The sequence below is a fragment of the Symphodus melops genome, assembly GCF_947650265.1.
Source record: "Symphodus melops genome assembly, chromosome: 5".
Taxonomy (NCBI): domain Eukaryota; kingdom Metazoa; phylum Chordata; class Actinopteri; order Labriformes; family Labridae; genus Symphodus; species Symphodus melops.
Genome location: NC_136695.1, coordinates 25,589,729 through 25,610,032, shown reverse-complemented (window position 1 = coordinate 25,610,032; position 20,304 = coordinate 25,589,729). Strand labels below are relative to the sequence as shown.

General features: G+C 41.9%; 1 protein-coding gene across 2 annotated transcripts in view; it reads left to right on the top strand.

The window, feature by feature from the left end:
- Positions 1–20,304, top strand: part of LOC306824650 (mannosyl-oligosaccharide 1,2-alpha-mannosidase IA) — a 192,426-nt gene that overhangs the window by 66,300 nt on the left and 105,822 nt on the right. For both annotated transcript variants that reach the window (XM_079344846.1, XM_079344847.1), the window contains exon 2: positions 17,862–17,958. In XM_079344846.1, the coding sequence (XP_079200972.1) occupies positions 17,862–17,958 (97 nt within the window). The remainder of the gene's footprint in view (positions 1–17,861; positions 17,959–20,304) is intronic.

Below are 20,304 nucleotides of genomic sequence, written 5' to 3'. Positions count from 1 at the left end.
ATCTTGATGACGTTTAAAAAAAAAAAAAAAGGAACTGCAGAAAATGTCTGCAGACGCTCCAATTAACTCTTTGAAAATGGACCTCCCGCCGGGAAGTGTGGCAGAGTTTTGAGAGCGTAATCCTATTTAAACTGAGCCCGAATAAAAAACACAACAGTCTGAGGAGCTTAGGCTCATGTCTCTCAAGTCATTACATTGTGTGTCTGCTGATGAAATCGTTTCTCTATGTCAAGTTATCTAGCTATCTGCAGCAGGGCAAGAAAACAAATCTGCCCTTTCAAGGAAGTTATCTGCAAAAGTTGAGTCTTGAGTCTGGTTTGAAAACATTCAATCTCAGAACCCACCGGCGATATTTGCCTCTATAGGAACGCTGGCCGACTTCTCAGACATTTTCAACTTCCAGCCAAGACTCCAGATATGAGTCAAAAATAAATACCACTGTTCCTTGGTTCATTACATCCTGCAGAGGAGCGTCCTTTCTCTTTTTGTCTCGTAAGTCTCAGACTACCTCTGGGAGTTTAGCAGAGGCTTCAGAGAAATAAAACAGCCCATGTTCCTGTGATTTACTTGAAATCAATGGATCTTAAATTTGCTGAGGCAACATCTTGATGCCGATTTGTAAAAGTGTGAGCTTCGTCAGGTCTGTCCTCATCAGTTAAAGAAAACAAAAGTGCTTGTTTGTTGAATGGAGGTTGGATCGATCATTGCTGATGCATTCGAGGGAGTCTGGAAGTTTCAACTTTGCTTGGCTTTTGCTGCCAAGCATCAAGATGTTCACTTGGGTAGCTTTTTTTTTTTTTTGTCACGTCTAAAGGATTGTTAGAAGACACATATCATGGGTAGTGATGTGTTTTGTAGCATGTCCCTTTAAACCAGCAGTAACCTCAGTTCAAGCATTTCATCACTGCCTTTATTGATGAGATTTACTCCTTTATTTTGTTCCTCATGCTCTGTGTTGACGTGCGATCTGTTGGCCGTCCTGCCGCTGAAATGAAGCCGTCTGTTTGTAAACGTACTCTGTTTACTCGCCTTCGGCGTCCAAACAGAACCGCATCCAGAGCTGACCGGAGCGCGCAGCTGCACTCGAGAAAATCGTGCAGCTCTTATTGGAAACCTGCTCAGCCTCTGTCACCCCATCACTCAGTACCTTCCCAGAGTCCTCGGTATCTTGTGCAGCGTTGCTGTAATAGCTGTTGTCTGCGGGGCCGGGAGGTGATATGATTGGTGTTCCTGCAGGTTTCACTGACTAATCCTTGGCTTCATGATCGACTGCAGAATCACCTTCAGCTGCTGTTTGCTGTTTTTATTCTGCACTTGTGATTGAATTGTTCTCGAGATAAACTGCTTTTGCTCTTCCTAACCCAACCTAAAGACCGGCTGTGTGATGGAACAGCAATAAGAGGGACTCTTTATTGGTCTTTATTGTCTCAACCTTTTTAAATGTCCAATTATTCTCCAGATATAATAATGTCTGTTGTGCTAAATCTCTTTCCCCTTCCAGGATTTTTGTGTCTTTTAATACTTCTGACGTAACTGATCAATAATCCCCTTTACAAGGCGGGCTTAAATGCTTTGAATCCTACAAATGATCCGGTTTGTGGTGTTCTAAAAATATCTACAGTCATGGTAATGCGACGCAGCTCAGGTTCATCAAAAGGCTCCGATGTTTCAGATGTTGTCATTGGAAGATTAAACTGAATCCATCAATTTCTCATGCAGGATTTATCACTTTTCTTTAGCTCAGTTTGTGTGATTAGATGTGATCTATTTTTAAAAGAGACTCGTGAAACTTAATTTTCCCTGCTGCTTTCCTCAAAGTGAGGTCAATTTGGTTTCCTCTTTATCCGTGGTAACGTTACTGTACAACGAGGTTGGCTGGCTTTTGTTAATCAACTGATTCAGTGCTTGTTTAAGGGTCCAATATGTAAGATATGTACTGAATGAAGTCATAACATGACCATGCTACAGTACAGGCTTCTCTGTTAACAGTGCAGCAGACAATATGTCCTCCTTCTTGCTTTTTGTTTAGACCAGAGACCCCCCTGGTTTTCCTGCCCAATGGCTGAATCTACCTGAAGAATCCTCTGTCTTTTTATATTAAGTTCCACGAGCACAGATTTGGTATACATTTTGGGGATGCACTGCATGAACAACCAGATTATCGGTAAATTCCCAGAAATTCCTGGACGTGAATGGTAGTTCACCGTGAATTTGTCTGTGCCAATAATTGTTGAGAAGGTCGGTCAGGGGTGGGGTTGCGGTTGAGAGGTTTTAAGTTGCAGAGCTAGCTAAACACTGAAGCTTCCGTGTCCGTGACACACCAACCTGCGTGCATGTCAACTCTAGGGAGGAGGTGGCGCAGGGAGACAGCTCTTGCCAATTCTTTAAATCTGGACTGCAGGTGTGTCAGGAATACGTTACATGTTGGTCCTTTAAATAATGGCTATAATTTGATTTGTATCCCAATATGACAATTTTCAATAAACATTTTTACAAAGGTCTGAATTTCTTGTAATAAATAAAACACATAGTGCATCATGCAAATGGCCAAGATTTAACACAGTGTTGTTGCTGTCACATAAAGCTTAAGCTAGCTACAAGCAGAGCGCTGGTGGCTAAGTTTGGTTAGCACGCTGCATGTACAGAGGCTGTTGTCAAAGCGAGCAGCCTGGGTTCTATTCCAACCTGTGGCTCCTTTCCCGCGTGTCATGCCCCACTTTCTCTCCACCTGATTTCTGTTACTTGAAATGTTCAAGAGTGAACATGTTTGAAACAGCTTCCTGTGTTTATGTGTCGTGTGGTACTGAGCAGAATGCACATGAAAAGGTTTTCACATGGAGCAGCTGCCTGCTGAGGACTAAGACTAAGTGTGGGTAGTGACTCAGAGCTCTGGAATAATTGTATTATCGTTATTGTCATGAGCTTGTTGAAGGACAGCTTTGGCAATGACAAACGTGTAATTATTGTAAAATTCCCTTCAAGTTAAGACCAGTATTAGACTTGTGTCTGCAGCTGTTGAAGCTCTCTGATTTTGACCTTAATCTTCAGTAACACATTCCCTGAATTATGTTCTGTTTCTGTGTTTGGATGTCGGCAGGCCAGACGTCACTGCGCGTTTCTTTAAGATTCCGCAGAGACTTACCGATGTGTTATATCGCCATGATCCGCTCAAAAGCTTAAACTCCCATTGTTTTTAATTGAAGATGATATTTGGCGGATTTACAGGCCGTGGGTGGAGGCGTGGAGAGAGGCCTGTACTGCTGTGTGTGTGTGTGTGAATGTGGCGGAGGATGAGGGAAAGGAAGGGTTTATTGTTTGAGCATTGAAATTGGCTCTTTTTCCGAGTTGGGATTTCATTAAAGTCAGAGAATGGAGCTGTCAAACACTTCTGGCAAGGTGACTGATGTCTCCCAGCTACCTCAATGGCAAAGAAAAAAGAATAACTTTTCTACACCTGCGTTGGCAGCTCAGCGAAAAGGCTTAATGCTTTTTAAAAAGCTGGTGTCTGAAAGTGATAATAAATTAAAGACGTGTTCCTCACAGAGGTTATTCTGCTTATCTGTACATGTGTCGTCTTCAGGCGCCGTTATTAAATTAGAACTGACGAGGTGGGTTGGTTTCTATGTTTGCTAATGGAAGGCAGAGCTCGGTTTGATCCATTTCATTAAGTGCTTCTTTCATGATTCATGATTTTTAAAAAAAGACACTAAAGCATTGTAGCTGGTGTTCTGTTGGTTCTGTTTAGAAAAGAAGCAGAAGTCTGTTTTATTCGTATAATAGTAAACTGCAGCAAAAAGAAAAGAAAAATCATCACGTTCCTCATTCGTTTGCTTTTTGTGGGTCGCTGTATTCAAGCGAAGCGACGACACAAATGTTTAAAATGCAAATGAAGTTTTTATCCACACAAGTTTGAAAAAAAACCCCACAAACAAATTAGTTTTCTTTTTTTTTTTCTTCTTTCTGTTGAAATGCGACCTGCACAACTAATTCACCTCTAACAACATTTGGCATCTGAATGATTTCTCCTCTCTTTCGCTCAGATGAAAGCCGCGGCAAGGCAGATCATCCCCGAGTTCAAAGGCTCGCTTTTGTGTTTGAAAGCTCATACCGAAAGAGAGAAAGGTGTTGGCGAGCCAGCAGTCAGTAAATGAAGGGATCAGTAGAATAAGAATCACGGTCAGAGGCTCTGCCAGTCTGATGCACCATTAGTGAACGTGTCGTTTGAGCATTTCTTTCAGTATTTATTTTTCCAAGGCACAGGAGTTCTTAAATTTAAGAAACATAATTAATGTTTTTTTCCCCTCTGCTGACATTGCTGTCAGTCAGAGTGAACTCTTACATTTAAAAGTGCAGTAGCTCCTGATGCAACTTTTCCATTGAAAGTCTGGAATGTTTTGAGTCATGAATCAGAAAAGCCCCTGTGTGGTAACCATGACCATGCCACCATTTCTTATCAGAACAGAAACAGAGTAAGTAACTCCGTCAATAACTCAATTGATAAACTCAAAAATAATCACATCATTTTAACCACACACCGCTAAATGATGTGTAATGCTGATCATTCATCAGAACACTGATGCTAACTGATGATGAAATGAATATCTGTTGATTAAACACGACTCGCAGTTCCTCAAGTGTCCACTTGAGGGTGGTTCCTGAAAATCAAGGAATCCCCATTAAAGTCTGTATTAAAACGCCCATTTTTAACACACTAACACGTATCTATTTGTAAGAGCGCTATTCTCGGATCTTTTAAAATAATGTAAATGCGAAGAGTTTTTCCGATTTGACAGCGGGAGGTATGTTGTAGACTTTAGGAGGCTAGTCACTTTAGCTAAATCCAATTCATTTGTCAGCTCTGTTTATGCTGCTTATATCATTTGGAGCTACACAATGAGCCCATAATTGCATCTTTAAAAAGTAACTTGCATCTTAAATGTGTCTTATGCACATGCACATGTCCTCATGTAAATCATTGAGATGGTCAGGACAGATCTGATGCTGTTAATCTTTCTCAGCAACAGCAGAGGCTGCGAAAGCTGTCCTGAGCGGTTTTCTCCGACCAAATGAACCAGAGCTGCAGTCTTGCAAAATGTCAGGATGGTCAACTCTCCACAGAAAAATGTCCAGTATTACCTCGTTCTCCTCGGGAAGGCCAATTGTCAGTGGACTAAAATGACCAAAAAACACTGTGATTTACACACTGACATTTATTGGTTTGTCCCTGTCATGGCGCAGACTGCGGGTAGAAGTAATCTGGAAAGGTCTCCAGGCATGTCAGTTTTTAAAAACAGGTCATCAGTCTCACTTCATCAGAATCCAGCTGTCCTCAATGCACCTCTCTGAATCTATTACTGGTGCTCCCTTTTTCTGTCCTTGATGAATTTTAGCCAAGCCTGATTTCCTTGTACGTCTCCCTCTCAGAATAACTGCTGCTAATTGTTCCTCAGTGTGTTTCTCTTTGAAAACATCTTCTGATCGGCACGGAGGTCTGTGCTATTGTTTGATGTTTTCTGCAGGAGGGACTCTGTGGATTCATTTCTAATAAGCTTGGTGGCTTCATCGCGATTCTCATGGGACACGATGTGTTTCCCAGAGTGGATCCCTATCCCCAGGCAGCCCACTCAAATTGGCAATTTCTTGCAGACAAAATTACTTCCCATTGCTTGGTGTGTCCTTCTCTTGCTGCTCCTTTTCCCCCCACTTCTGTATCTTTAGCCTTACTCTTCTAATAATACTGTTATTGCTCAGTAAGTGTTTGTATGTGCTTCCACTTACCCAGTATTTTCTCCGCTTTCTCTCTCTGTGCAAAATCAAGCCGGTAATGAAATTGCTGAGATAGAGAGTTGCTGTCGGCGGGATGAGTGAGCGGCAGGCAGAAGGTTAAGGAGGTTTCTTGGAGGATTATTGGCTGTGGGATGTTTCCTGCGAAACTTCCCGTTACTTCGCTAAGTTTAGAAACCACTCAGCTCTCACTTGCTTGTTCAGATCCCATCAACTTTTCTGGCAGGGTCTATTGATTGGGTCCGCTCTGTGATCCGAGGAAAGTGAAAAAAGGAGACACTGTGTGAGTGGAGCCTTGAGAGCTCTTGTGCAGACACACATCACTGTGGACTGTGAGATCACTGGAGGCGTGAGAGACAGAGCAGCATGGTTAAAACAAGTGTTAATCCTGTGCTTTCAGCCCAGATGTCACTCCAAGCAGTGGCTGCTGTCAGACTTCTGCACACATGAACTTTAGAGGATGTGTGGGGTGTCTTGAAACATACATAAAAAACAGTTCTGTGTGCTACGAGATTTCTTTCCTTTTATGAACATCCATTGTACTGAATGTGAGCCTGATTGTAAGACTGATCCTCCCCCCCCCAAACTTCTTTTAGAATGAGTCAGTTTTGCCGAAACACTTGATGTCTTGAAATCCACATAGTCCAATATTGAACAAGGCCCAGTTGTGAAATGTTGGATTGAAAACTTCCAGTTTTGCGCCAGTTTCTCACTTGTCTGCTGTAAAATAGAAAAACGTATATATTGCAGAATATTGAGACCATAACGTCAGCTTCTTCTGGTCTTTTGATGCCTGCTATGTTTTTACAATGTTTTCATTTGTTAAAGGGATGCAGTCCTTCTCTCTCTTTCCCAACATCGTTGAGGATGTGGAAGTCATGTTTAAATGAACTTCATTTGAAATTCCCATCAGTGTTAGAGAAGTTTGATTCACCCTTTCTTGGCTGGTCTATTTAACCTTACAGTGTGAATTTTAAACTGTGTATTCATTGGTTAAAATATAACTACGTTCTGCATGTTCAGTATGGTTGTGACACTAACTTCTTTCTGTACAGTTTGAAGCCATAGTGAAGTCTATTCACCGCTCTATTGTCTCGTCTCCTTTCTCTTCATCCCTCATCATCAGCTGGCTCGGATGGGCCCATTTAGTCGCATTAATGGTCCAGGTCTAACTCCCCAACTATTGAAGACCTGGGTCCAGACTTTTTGATGGGCTCCTCATCGTGATTGAATCTTTCATGCCTCTTTGGAACTTTTAACCCACCAGTGGGCGACGCCAAGGAAACAATTTGGCCCCAGCCTCTCTGTTAATGATCCGCTTTGGAGAGAAAAGTGAAGACACCTGCCAGACAGAGTCAGAGCTACAGGTCTAGACTGCAGTTCAAAGAAAGTTAAAAAAAATCCTGTGAAAAAGAAATTTAAAGGCTTTCTTTGAACTCAATGTGTTCGATTTGTAAAACAGGGTGTAAACTTGACAGATGTATGCAAAAGTTGACTTGAAAAAACAGTCAAACCCATCAGACAAACTCTATGGAAGGTGTTTTACTGGGGAAAAATCTGCCAAAACAATCTGACACCCAACAGCTCAAATCCAGGTGTCTGAATCACTTTGTTCAGTGATTCTCTCAAATTATGCCTCGCAGCTGGTTGAAAGCATTTGTCGAGTGAACGCGGGCTTGCTTAGTCAATTATTTTAAATTACAAGCTCCATGGAGACATTTTTCCGATCATAAATGTGTTGTGATTTTTGGATACAGTCACTGAACATATTTACATGAGAGTATTTGTGAAAAGCTCTTCAGCCAATTGGCTCCACTTACCATTGAACTCTCTTATTAATTTCACCAATTTCTGCTGGAGGTGGTGGGTAACATGTCGCTGATAGACTTCTTCAAACGATCCGTCTCTCCTCCCTCACTTCAAATATTAAGATCAGTTTTCTCACTTTGTCTCCTTGAACATGTTTAACTTTTTCCTGTCAGGCTGCCGTAGTTCAGAGAAACAAGATTTCGATAAAATGTTGACGCGTACAGCAGCAGAGTGCGACCAACATACCAGTAGAAGATGCTGGGACATGGAGTCAAGAGTCTCGCTGTGTGCTACCCTACGCGATAAAAAAATCTGCCCCCATTCATTGTGAAACGTGCTGGGATACTTAGATGGAGTGCAGGTTGGCGGCGACAATTTATAAGAACTTTCTCCGTCATGAGTTCACTATCATGTTGGATAACTATCATTCAGGTAGCTGCAGCAAGCCAAGATTTATTTATCTTTATTTAAAGGTCTCGTATTAGGCCTTTTTTGGGTTAATTTTGTTTTATTTATTTGTCTACTAAAGTACATTCACAATCTTTAAAGTTCAGAAAAAGTGTCTGTTTTCATGCACTGCCGCTCCATGCAGGCTCTCTCATCTGCCTGTGTTTCTGCCGCTCAGAATCCCCCACAAAGAGAGAGAGAGAGAGTAAAAGGGTCCCCACGTGTGCCAGGTCTGATCTGATTGGTCGGCCGGTCTGCTCTCTCATAATTGGCCAGTAATTCGGCTTTGTTTTTGGATATGTTCCGCCGCTTTTATGACATTGGGAATGCAACAGTCAGTCGGAGGGGAGCTTATGCAGCGAGCCAATGGGCTTGGATCAGTGATGTCTGTCATTTTCACACACTAAAGAGCAAATAAAATGAGAAAAAAAAGCAGAATATGGGACCTTTAACTGGAAAAGAGATTTTGTTGACATTAAAAATCTGGTTTTTAAAGAGTCCCCTGGTTGAGACAGGCAGGAGCCCAATTAACAGAGCTCCACACAAACAACGAGCAGCCACGCATACAGATACGAAAAATACACCATGAGACAGTAAAAGACACCAATAACAAATCTGAGCAGCAAGTGTCCATCAACATCATCCACATACACATCAAGGAGAACATCTCCAGCCAGATGTGTCATTTAAGTCATTTAACATCCTGTTGAAAGCATCCAATGAGAGCAGCCGGTTAAGTTTCTGCTCATTTCGTAACGTCTTCCAAGAAAAGAAAACTTAAACGTCTTTTTCCCCACAGTTGAGTTCTTTTCTTTGGAACCAGACACAGGTAGAGTGAAAACTGAAAATCGGTTGTAAAACTGCAAAACATGATCTTCTCGACAGCATATCTGGAAGTTGAGTGAAAAAAAAACGTTATTTTATAAAAATGTGTGCATCAACAACAAACCGTATGTTTTCTATAGATTTCTACTCTTTCTAACACACACCATATTAACAAGAGCTCAGTTAACTTTTTCCGCCAAAATATTTTGTTGAAATCAAAACTTTAGAGCCAGAACTTTTCCTTTGTCTGAAGTCAGAGTTGGCAAAAGATGTTTAGTAATTCCACACATGAGTGATCTTGAGCTCAGCTCTGCCTGGCCGTCCAGCTCTGCCTCTTGTTTTGGGTCTCGCTTGTAATTGAGCATGGTGTTGTGCTGACTCAGGATGAGACCTCAGTGGCCTTCAGAGACCCACACAGCTCTTGTCACCGCTCACCATGAATGTGCTTGTAATGGGCAGGAAATAGCCGTGCTGCAGGAGGAGCTGGGGGGAGAGTGGGCAGAGATGTTTGTGATACGGTGGGAAGTTCGAGGGGGGAAACGGTGAAAAAAGCTGATGCTGTGTCTTCTCTGCCAAAGGTCCCCTCAGTTTCAGGTGATGACACAGCACCTTGTTAACGCTGCGGTGTCTTTGTGCTGCCACGCCAGGGCGCCTCTGTGATTTATGATCCGTGATACACCCAAAGCCTTCGCAGATTAAAGGGACGCCTCGCTCCTGGACCCAAAAAGAACAACTGCATCACAAAAATGTGCAGGGTGGGAAGGTGCCAAGTGTGCTTTCAAGCATTCTTTATGTAAATATGTCGGCCCTCTTTATGAAGTGATGTTGTTTTAGCTCAGAAACGGGCACCATGGTCAGCTTGGTTGCCAAAATTGAGTCAATATTTGGAGAAGGAAAACAAAATCTACAGTGAGCTGACTTTTAAAAGTAAGCAGAAGCACACAGTTAGCATGTGTTGTACTGTACATGAACAGTAGCATATAAGGTGTGTAAAAGTTTTCTCATAATGGACTGACTGACTGATTCTCTTTTTTATGACTTCCTTTTTCTTTATTTTCTTTTTCCAATGTACGTTTGCTGCCATTGTGCACTGACATTATGTGGTCGTAGCTCTTCACGTGTTTATGTCTCATGTATTATTTGGGTGTAATTTTTATTCTACACAATTTTTTAAGACTAAACTACAGCTGCCCCCCAAAAGCTGTTAAAGTGGCTCCGCCATCTTGGTCTGTGTCACTATACATCCCACCAACACACTTTAAAGTTGTGTTTTCAATCACGTAAGGTCATGTGCGGTTGGTGATGGTGACGGCTACACTTTCGGCCATGACGTCACATGTCTCTGCGTTTTTAAAGATACCTTTAAATGAGACTTTCCTGTTTGCTCGGCCCCATAATTGACTTATTGAATGAATTTAATTAATTGAATTAACGCCTCAATCTCCACAGCATCATTTTTAACTCCTTGGGTTATTTGTTGTTTTCACTGTATATGCAGGTTTTGCATTTTGATATTTTTCTCTCCAGTTTTTTTTTTTTTTTAAAAACATGTAGCATGCTGTGACTTCCTCCAGCATGATTCTTTGATAACAAAGAGCCCACACAGCTGCAGACTGTGGGTGAAGTCAGAGGGGAAGACGACTGCTGTGGTGCTTCGAGCAGAAGACCTGCTCTAATTAGTTGTCCAGAAAAAGCTACAAATTGTTCAGCCCACCAGCTAATCTCTGCATATCTCCCTCTCCTGGGCCCAGAAGGGGCCACTGAGTCTGAACTCGGCTGCCAGTATTACGTGTACAGCCGTGTGATGATCTTCTGTGGGGCTGCTGCCCACTTCATCTCACACTGTTAGCTCATTAGCTTTATCTACGAATGCGAAAACCTCCAGGCAGCTGAACGTCATTTTAATAAACACTTGTTTTTCCACTTGTCTTTCTAGACTTACTTTACTACTACATGCTGTCTGCACTTTTCACTGGAATCATTTGACTGCAGCTCTTTAACAGACATCGACCGTCTTGTTCAGAGTAGTTGTCAGCTGACTCCAGGGCCTGATTACCTGTAGCCACAACTAGTTGCTCTCTGGTCAACAACTAGTTGTTGTAGGTGGCCTCTGTCGCCAACAGCGTTTTAGCCTCATAGTGTGATCCTCTACCAACACACAGTTACAGTTCTTCAAATGTCCTCTCCTGCCAGGAACGACTGATGCTGCAGGGAAAGACCAACAACAGCAGGCTGAGCAGATAAAATCTGGATTTCTGCATCCATACTTTGGACTAAAGATGTGGAAAAAAAGGGTGTTCAGCGATAGTGATGACCACACCTGAAATCTTATTGGCCACCCCAGCTGCCTCTCCAAACTGTTTAACATCGATTGGTCATTTACAGTAGAGGCGGGACTTGTGTTAAAACAGACTGTGTTGCAAGCTGCTTCTTAGTTTATCATATAGTGATTTTTGGACACATTTCCTGACTGAGTCCGTAATGATTTAAGCTACGAAGATTTTATACACAACACTGTAACATATTTTAGATTCTTGTATGTTGATATAGATGGAGAAGAGAATGGGTGTCCTCGAGTGACAATGCGTTTCACGTGTGTGCACACAAACCCCAGCAGTCAGTGCCTGAACTGAGAAAGTGTGAAAGAAATCTGCAAACAGAAAATTGTGTGTTTTATTTTGACAAATGGTGTTTATTATAAATTATATTGTGTGAGTGGAAGTTGAAGGCTGTATTAAAATACCACCTCTGTGTTTTATATATGTTTACATTTGGGCCACCAAACATTATGGGTTAATTGCGTGTTTGGTCGTTGCTTTCAAATATTGTTGCCTATCCATGTTTGAAACCCAATATCATTATCAAGGGAGGCAATCCCACATGCCAGATAGAGAGCACACAGAGCTGCATGTTCCCGGTGCGTTCATGTAAGAGCAAAAGTGGAAACAGATGAGGCTCAGTTTCAGCTCTAGACTACGGCAAGTCATGAAGGACAGAATTGACACTGTACTTCTTGGTAATGACCAATGAGAAAACCTATATGTTTTTCACAACAGCATTACATGCATTGTGTTTAATTCTTCAAATGATGTTTTAGTTAAAATACTATCGCAGCCTAACCACAAAGGAAAGTTAATCTAAAGTTGAGTTTAGGATCCCTCCTTTCAGAAATATCTCACTATGCCAGCTCTTCCTTTCTAACAGTGCTTCTGGTTCAGACGTTGCCTCTTATCCCTTTCTTGGAATCTCTGCCTCAAAGACATTGGAGTGCAGATTGTCTCCCCACTGTGTGCTTCCCTGCTTCTGTGCCATCCTTTAGAAAGTTGTTGAACATTGACTCTGGTGGATGAGTCCCGTCCTTGCAGTCGTGGATGAAACAAGCTGTGGAAGCCCCACGTGTGGTCCAGAAGCAAAAAGGCTGCCGGTTACAATAACTTCCCCTTTTTGTCCTTTTTTTTTAGGACTTTCCACACATGACTCCCAAATTAACACCATATACCACCATATTTTCATTCTGTGTTCTTAAATCTTTTGGGATTCTCTGAGGTAACAAATGTGGATCCAACAGACTCAGAACCTCAAACAGCCTCGAGTGTCTATCAAAGAGAAACGGCTCGCCTTTGGAGTTTACACACACACACGCACGCGCACACACACACACACACACACACACACACACACACACACACACACACACACACACACACACACACACACACACACACACACACACACACACACACACACACACACACACACACACACACACTCTCACTCTCTCTCTCTCTCTCTCTCTCTCTCTCTCTCTCTCTCTCTCTCTCTCTCTCTCCCACAAAACAGGTGGAAGTTACATAACCAAGGTTTCACCAGTCACACAAAGCCAATTCATCCCCCTCTGTGGGGGTTTTACAGATTGTACTATTGACAGATTCAGACGCACATGAAGAAAAACTGGTTGTCTACTTGGTGATTTTAAGGATTAACAATACAATCAAGACTTCGTGTTGCCACAGCAGATTATCAAGAACATTTTCAAGGCTCTACTTTCTTCCTGCTTTTGCAGGGGAATGGCAAATCAGGCTTTTCTATGAATGAAAAAAAAAAGCTCTGCTCAGATAATTCTATCCTCCTGTGGTGTCATTACCTCTAAGAGGATAAAGACCCAAACTGAAAACATGGTCCATTTTTAGGCCACACTCACACTAGGTCCCGTTGTCCCGTACTGTGCTGAAACGAAATCGTCCTCCCTGTCCCATTCCCCCCGCTGGCCCGCACTCACACTGCTCAACCAGGCCTGAGTCCGCCATGGTAGCCTGAATAACATAGCACTAAAACAAATGTGTGGATTACCGTGATCATGGAGAGTGCTTAGTTACAGTTACAACACAGGGGGATTAAAAGACTGCAACTTTACAGACTTTGTGGCTTATCCTTTTGTCATTTTAGTTAAATGCAGCCATAACACTCAGGGATTTCTCAATAACAGAAGGCTATCAACGTTTTGTGCCTGCGTTCTTGAGCTGGTTAAGCACGAAAAATAACACTCTAACTCTAACTAAGTCAAATGATCTGGATTTTGGGATGAAGCGTGCTTTGGCGCAGTACGGGTTGCCTAGTGTGAGTGTGCCCTTAGAAAAAAAAAGACATCCTCTCAAAAAAGATAGTTTGTACCTTTTAGGGAAAACATGCATTAGTTATTTAAAGAAGAAAACATGAGTAAATACTGTCTCACTTTAAGGAGTTTATTAAAGCTAAGTTAAAAACTTTATGAAAATAAAGTTTTGGAGTTTGTGTAGAGTGAATGTAACCACATATGAACCTGCTCACATTCATGATGTGCAACGTCCTTAAGCTGTTTGCGACTTCTGACCTCTCTATTTGGAGCTCTGTATTCCTGTTTCAACTGCTGCTTAATTTTAATCACTGCCTCTCTGTTCACTTATTGATCCTCCTCCCCAACAACCAGCCAATTAGTTAAACCAAAGAACGGTCAGTGTCCTGTCAGATCATGTCTGCGTCTGCTTTTTTTTTTTTTTTTTTTGCCCCCTGGAAACCAATCGTTCATCCGTTATCTCTGTCGGAGAAGCAGCAGCGGCGTTTGGGGGCGGCACGCTCAGCTGTGGCTGTAGCTATTGATTAGCCCTGTGTGTGTTGTGAGCTGTGATGATGGGTTGTTATGCCAGCAATCTTACGGCTGTGTGACCCCCGTCCTCCCACGCTCTGACCCCTGTGCAGCACGCAACAGCAGGGATGTGATAATACAATGGCAGATATCTGTTTGCCTCTTGTTGAAGTGAAACCGCTTCATCGCCTCGTAAAGCTCAGCCAAATGTTCTTACACAGTGTGAGCTTGAATGTGCTTACATTTTGGCAGGACAACAAAGCCTTCATTTCTTGTTTGCTGTTCCTGCAGGACTTTAAAAGAGTTGATGAAAACATTGAATTCAGCGTCATAATACAGACTAAAAAAAAACAAGGAACAAGGAAGCATTGGGGAAGGCAGAGAAAAGATCCCAGAATGAACTGCACCACGCGCTCTCTAAGCTTGTTACGCCAGAGGAGCATTCACTGCTTGACACACTCAGTACTTACTCCATGTATACATCTCATTCTACACATGCTCTCCTACCACGCTGCAAGAAGTCGACTCCCCGTCTTCTCGCTATTCACTCTCTGTGTCAGGCGGCAGCTGACAGTACACACGGCCCGTTACTTAGTCCACATCCTCATGTTGATCCGCCAACAATGACACAGCTTTTAAGCTAGCTTGTATTGTTGTAACTCGTACTGTCAACTTAGATTAACTTGGGGTAAACCACTCTGTTATTGTTGCTTCTTTCTTGTCTTTCTAGCATAGTTGTTCAGCATGTTTTATTTTCAGCTTTAGCTTCCTGCGTAGCCTCCAGTGTTGAAAATTGGAGCCGATGCAGAAGTTCAAGACCAGGACTGTTTGATAACTCCTCCATTTTGTTGAAGGTTGCTTTGTGCAGTATACAAATGTTTAGTATATATTTTGTCCAGTGTGCAACCAAAATAGTAGACACTCGACATTTGATTGCCTTTTGTTGGACACCTTTCAGAATAAAAGAAGAAAAAAGTAAAAGGATAAATGACTTGTGAAAGTTGCAGCACCACCTGCCAAATCATTTCTTTTAGCATCGTTCAGACTCACATCATTGCTGATTGATGCTGCTGTTTTATGTCTTCGATGCCTGTAGTCATGCAGTCTAAGCATACCATCTGCCTCTCGCCACCTCCCCAACATTTATTTGATGACGGTCGTAAAGTCCTGCTTCCCTCGTTCACAGGTTCCATTGTGCCGCTTGATCATTTCTTCACAGTTTGAAACACAGTCTGTCCTCCGTCCTTTAGAAGAAACCAAGAGGGACTCCGAATCCAAACATTCCCCAAATCCCACATTTCCTCCCTATTACTTTTGTTCTTTTTGATTTTGAAGCTGCCGCAGGAGTGACACATGCTGGCATTATAAAAGATGGAGTACGGTTCAGATAAAACAGGAGACATTTGCTGGTTTTTATTCAGCCGAGCGCAATGTTCTGTTCGTCGCTGTGTATTTTGTTCTTTCAGCACTGTGTGAGGGAAATGATTGCCTTTGCGAACATTTTTCTTCAGTAAGATTTTTCGTTGAAACTCCCTTTAATCATATCCTGTGCTTGTTTTTCCCTCACGGTGTGAGATTGCTACTGCATGCATTAGTGGTATTTGTTTTTGTAGATAGAAAACTGCTGTTTTTGAAATGCTGCTTTCTCAGATTTGATGCCATCCGGTAAGAGAAGCAACAAACAGCTAAAGGTTCAGATTCTTCTTGGATGTGTTTTGAACTCTTTGCTTTGATTCGGGGTGTAGCATGAATGCTAATTCCCAAATTAATCTGCTTCAAAATGCTTTGATGGCATTTAATTTAGCTCTAATGAAATTTCAGCTCCCTGAACTGAAGTCACTGTTTTTGTGAACCCAAAGACATTTGACATTTATTTGAACAATTTGTCTTTTATAGAAACAGATTTTTTTAATGTGAGCTCTTCACTCTGTGATGTGTTTGTAATGAGCTTTTTAGGGAGAGAGGATTTCGGATTTTGGCTGCTGCACACGTCAGAGGTAATCAGCTTCCTGTTGTCCAGGAGCGAGGACTCTCGTAGAGTATTGATAACAAAGATGACATCATGTTCCTGCAAGATCCAGAGAGGGGAGGGAAATCAAATCAGGGACTATCTGTCCATCTTTTGACAGACTGCACACAGGGATAACGCGTCTTCATGTCTGTTTGATCCGTCTCAGGTTGATTGAATCTCAGGGACTGATGTTGATAAAAGCCACTGAGTCCAGTTTTCTTGTGTACATGCAGCTGGAATTAGTTTTCAATTCATATCAAGATGCTGTCTCACAAGAGCCAGCTCTGCGATATCTCTTTGATGTCATTTCTTTCTCATAAAAGTCGACTCCTCTTCTGGTAAAGAAAGAGCAGCAGCTGAATCATTAGACAGATTATGGGAGAACCTCTCTGTGATATACATGAAAGACATCAACAACAATGAGAAGCGTCTCTTCATATCAGGTCATTTCCATGACAACGAGACGTTGATAGAAAACAAAAAAGACTTTTACAAACTTTAACCTGAACGCAGAAAAATATGAATTCATCTTCCAAACTAATACATCTGTTTCAGTCAGGCTGCCTCCACGGCGCTATGGATGACTCTCCTGATTGGTTCACCACTTTAGTCCATTATGTACTCCACTCATCCATTTTTTAATCTATATTGGCCCATTTCTTCATCACTGAGGGGAAATTCAAGATATGCAGGCATTAGCTTAATTAAGGGCGTGGTGATTTGTCTGACAGGTGGGCACGTTGTTGTGATTGCCATGCAATTATCAGCTCTCCTGAAACCAGTGGGTGACGTCACTGAGACTACACTCATGTTTTATACAGTGCTTGAGTGATGTCACCCATCTGTTACTGCAGGGGGCTCTGGAAACCCCCCGCTAATGCCAGGCTGTGAGCTGGAGCTAAGGCAGGTTTTTTCACCCTCTTGACAAACTGGTACAATTCACCCATCTGTCTATCAGGTCAGCTGTGTGCCTTAATGTGAGTAGCACTTATTCTTTGTACAATATAAACCGATGAAAAAAGACTGTGCAAACGAGACATGAGGGGGGCTTCTGGTGTTTCTTTCGCCAGGCTCTTGTGATCATTTGACGAACTACAGGATTTTGCACTTCCGCATCCGCTTCATTTATCAACACCAGAGGTTTGACTGAGACCTCTCAACAGCTACCAAATAGACTCCAAACAACTTTTCACAGATGTTAATCCTCCACAGAACTTAGATTTCCTGTAAAACTGAGTCACTTCTCTCTTTTTCCTTGTTTTTGATTCAGCATCCAAACAGCTTGTACTTTTGTGTAGACGTTTCTTTACAATGATGTTGTCTTATTAGCTTATATTTATTTCAGATCTTACATTATTTTCAGCTAATTGTAATGGTGCTTTGCTGCAGGCAGAGACATATCATCTCTGGACTTTAGTTGACTCTCACCGTCTCTCTTGATCCCTCACTCCCTTGTCTTGCTCCCTCTTTTGGAGCATCAAAGACAGTTTTCTTCTGCTTTGCGATTCACATCCACATCTTTGTATCAAGCAGCAGTTTGGGGAGGAGTACAAAGCACGGAGTTCAAAAAACACTTTCTTCTGCAATATGCCATCTTATCTGTTAAACTCTCTTTTCATCCACTGACATGATTCAATCTTTAATTTAGGAGGAGAAGCTGCAGAGCGGGAGTGTCAGGCCTATTGTTTAGCTGTGTGGTTTACGTGTGTTAATTGCATGCTTGTTCTTAATCCGGGCTGATCAATAAGCCATCATTCCCTTTTGCCTTGAGCTAAATCAATTTAATTACGTCTGGGTGTTGGAGCTGTGCTGCTCTGCCATCAGTCCACTGACCGCTCCGTGTGCCCTTTGTTTGTGTTGCAGATGATGAAGTTTGCCTGGGACAACTACAAACGCTACGCCTGGGGCAAGAATGAGCTGCGGCCTTTGACGAGAAACGGCCATATTGGCAACATGTTTGGTGAGTTTGAAGACCTTCGCTTGAGGCCAGAAAGGGACCAAAAAGGTCATCTGGCTGTTTGTATTACTTTCAAAGACCTGTTGACCTTTTCCTGTACTTTTTTTATGCACAAAAGCTAAGATGTACAAAATGAACAGGAAATGAGTTCAGTGAAGGTCATTTTAATCTTGTCGTTTCCTATTCTTCAGTCTTTCCTTTGTTGGGAATGTTGGGAAAGAGTAGTGGTGGGAACTGATAACATATGATATGATTGGCAATATGTGGCCAATGATGATAATACAGGGATCCTGTGATCATTATCAAATAGTAAAACAATCATATAATGCAATCTGATTAATAGAAGAATATTGAACGCCCCTGAAAAAGTGAGGTGCAGGATTCATGGATTTACATTTTGTCTTTCTGGGATGGTGAAGCAAAAACCCTTCCTACTCTGACTCTGATTGAATCGTACATACTGACTATGCAGAGGCTGTTTATCCTTGGGGTCACTCAAAAAACTATATTTTTTTGGGGGAAAAAAAGACTTCTTCAGCAACCTCTAGCCTCCTGATAAACAACAACTACGAGCTTTCTTTTGAGTAAACTCAGCCCGCCACTAATTATACAAATATATGCACAACTCTTATCCTTATTATAATTTAATCAGAATAATTAAAAAAAAAAATCTGCCCTGTAAACAGTCTACTGATGAAGGTATGAGCTGTTGAAAATTGCTTGTTGTTGCAGGCTTCAAAAACATTTTTTTGTCTCCTGTTAAAGCGAGCGTATTATCATGGGTGTTAACGGGGCTTCAGGGTTTTCTAAAGCCTGCTTCAAGTGGACATTCAAGGAACTGCTGTTTTTGCTCTTTCACATTGTTTTCAACCCCAGAGGTTGCTGCTTGGCACCACTGTGAGGAAGAGACACCATAGGCGGTGTATAAGTGCGGTGGGATCCAAGCAATTCCTATTCCTGCATAAAGAAAAGCAGGATTTTTTTTTCTTATACCTTTACTTTGTTAAAATCTTCTATTCTCCATATGTATTGAGCTGTCAGATAAAAGGTAACATGTCACACCTATTTGCGCTTCAGTAAGCTTTAGTCACCTCATCTTCCTCACCTTTCACACCACACGGGAAACCTCGCAGCCTTTCAGGGGTGTCACGATTTCCAACAGGCTCTAATTGAAGGCCGATCCGCAGGGGTCTCCAGGTCCTCTGCAGTCAAGCGAATCACTCGGTTCACTTTGCTGAGCTGCAGGGAAGTCCCTGAATAAAAGGCAGACCAGCTCTTAATAAGACTTGGACGGGTACTTTCTTCCTCCATCACATCTGGAGGGACTCTGGATTATTAATGGATGATGCAAGCCCTCTTGAAAATACAGTTTCTGATCTTTTCGCTGCTCTCATCCCGCTAAAGGTTGCAAAGTTCCTATTTTAGATTAGACCTTTTGAAAAACTGCTGATAAATTATGTGAAAGGTGTTCCTGTTCAAGGAGACAAACCAAAAATTATTATCTGACGAAATTTGCCCCCCCCCCCAAAAAAAAGGAAAAAAAAGAGGGCTTTGGCAGACATTTGAAGCTGTACGTTACCGCTCCATTGAATATGGGCACAATTTCTTCTTTTGCTGTGAAACTTTTTATTTAATTTTTTTAACTCTGGTATCTTCTCAAATAATCATGATTTGGTGATACAAATCTTACACTTCTGCCCGGAGAAATATGTGATGCTTTCAACCAAGCTGTTGATGAGCTTGTGTTTAAAGAATAAGTGTAAAGGTGGTGTGAAGTCACTTTGAATTATTCAGTGTTACATTTTCTCAAAATGTTTGAAAAGGGTGTTCAGAGGTCAATTTTCCTTCATTTTCATTGACATTTAATCATTCCTTGCCTTCATTTACACACATAGAATACTGCAAACAACAGTCACTGGAGAGAAAACAAATTAAATACACAAGCAGCCACAACAAAAAAGGCGCATTGATTTCTTCACATGCTGTTAATAATCGTCCAAAAATGTTGTCGATTTCATTAAACTCACTTGTCTTCATTTAAATTGCTGCAGTTAATGGAAGAAGCATAGATTTGTTCCTTTTGCTTTGGATGCTTCTCAAAGCCTCCTCTGCATATACCACTCGTGCTGTTAGCATCATTAGGAGGGAATACAAGGGAAGAACATTGGGAGCTAATGGACCGTACTGTTGTCAATACTAAAACCTGAGGTACAGTGGAGACGATGATGGTAGGCAGGAGATGTGATTTGTTTGTGTTAGAGCTGCATTAAACGTCGTCTGACTGCCGGAGGGGACAACGTTGACTCAGAACAGACTGACAGCAATGAGCCTTGATATCAGCTTATTAAA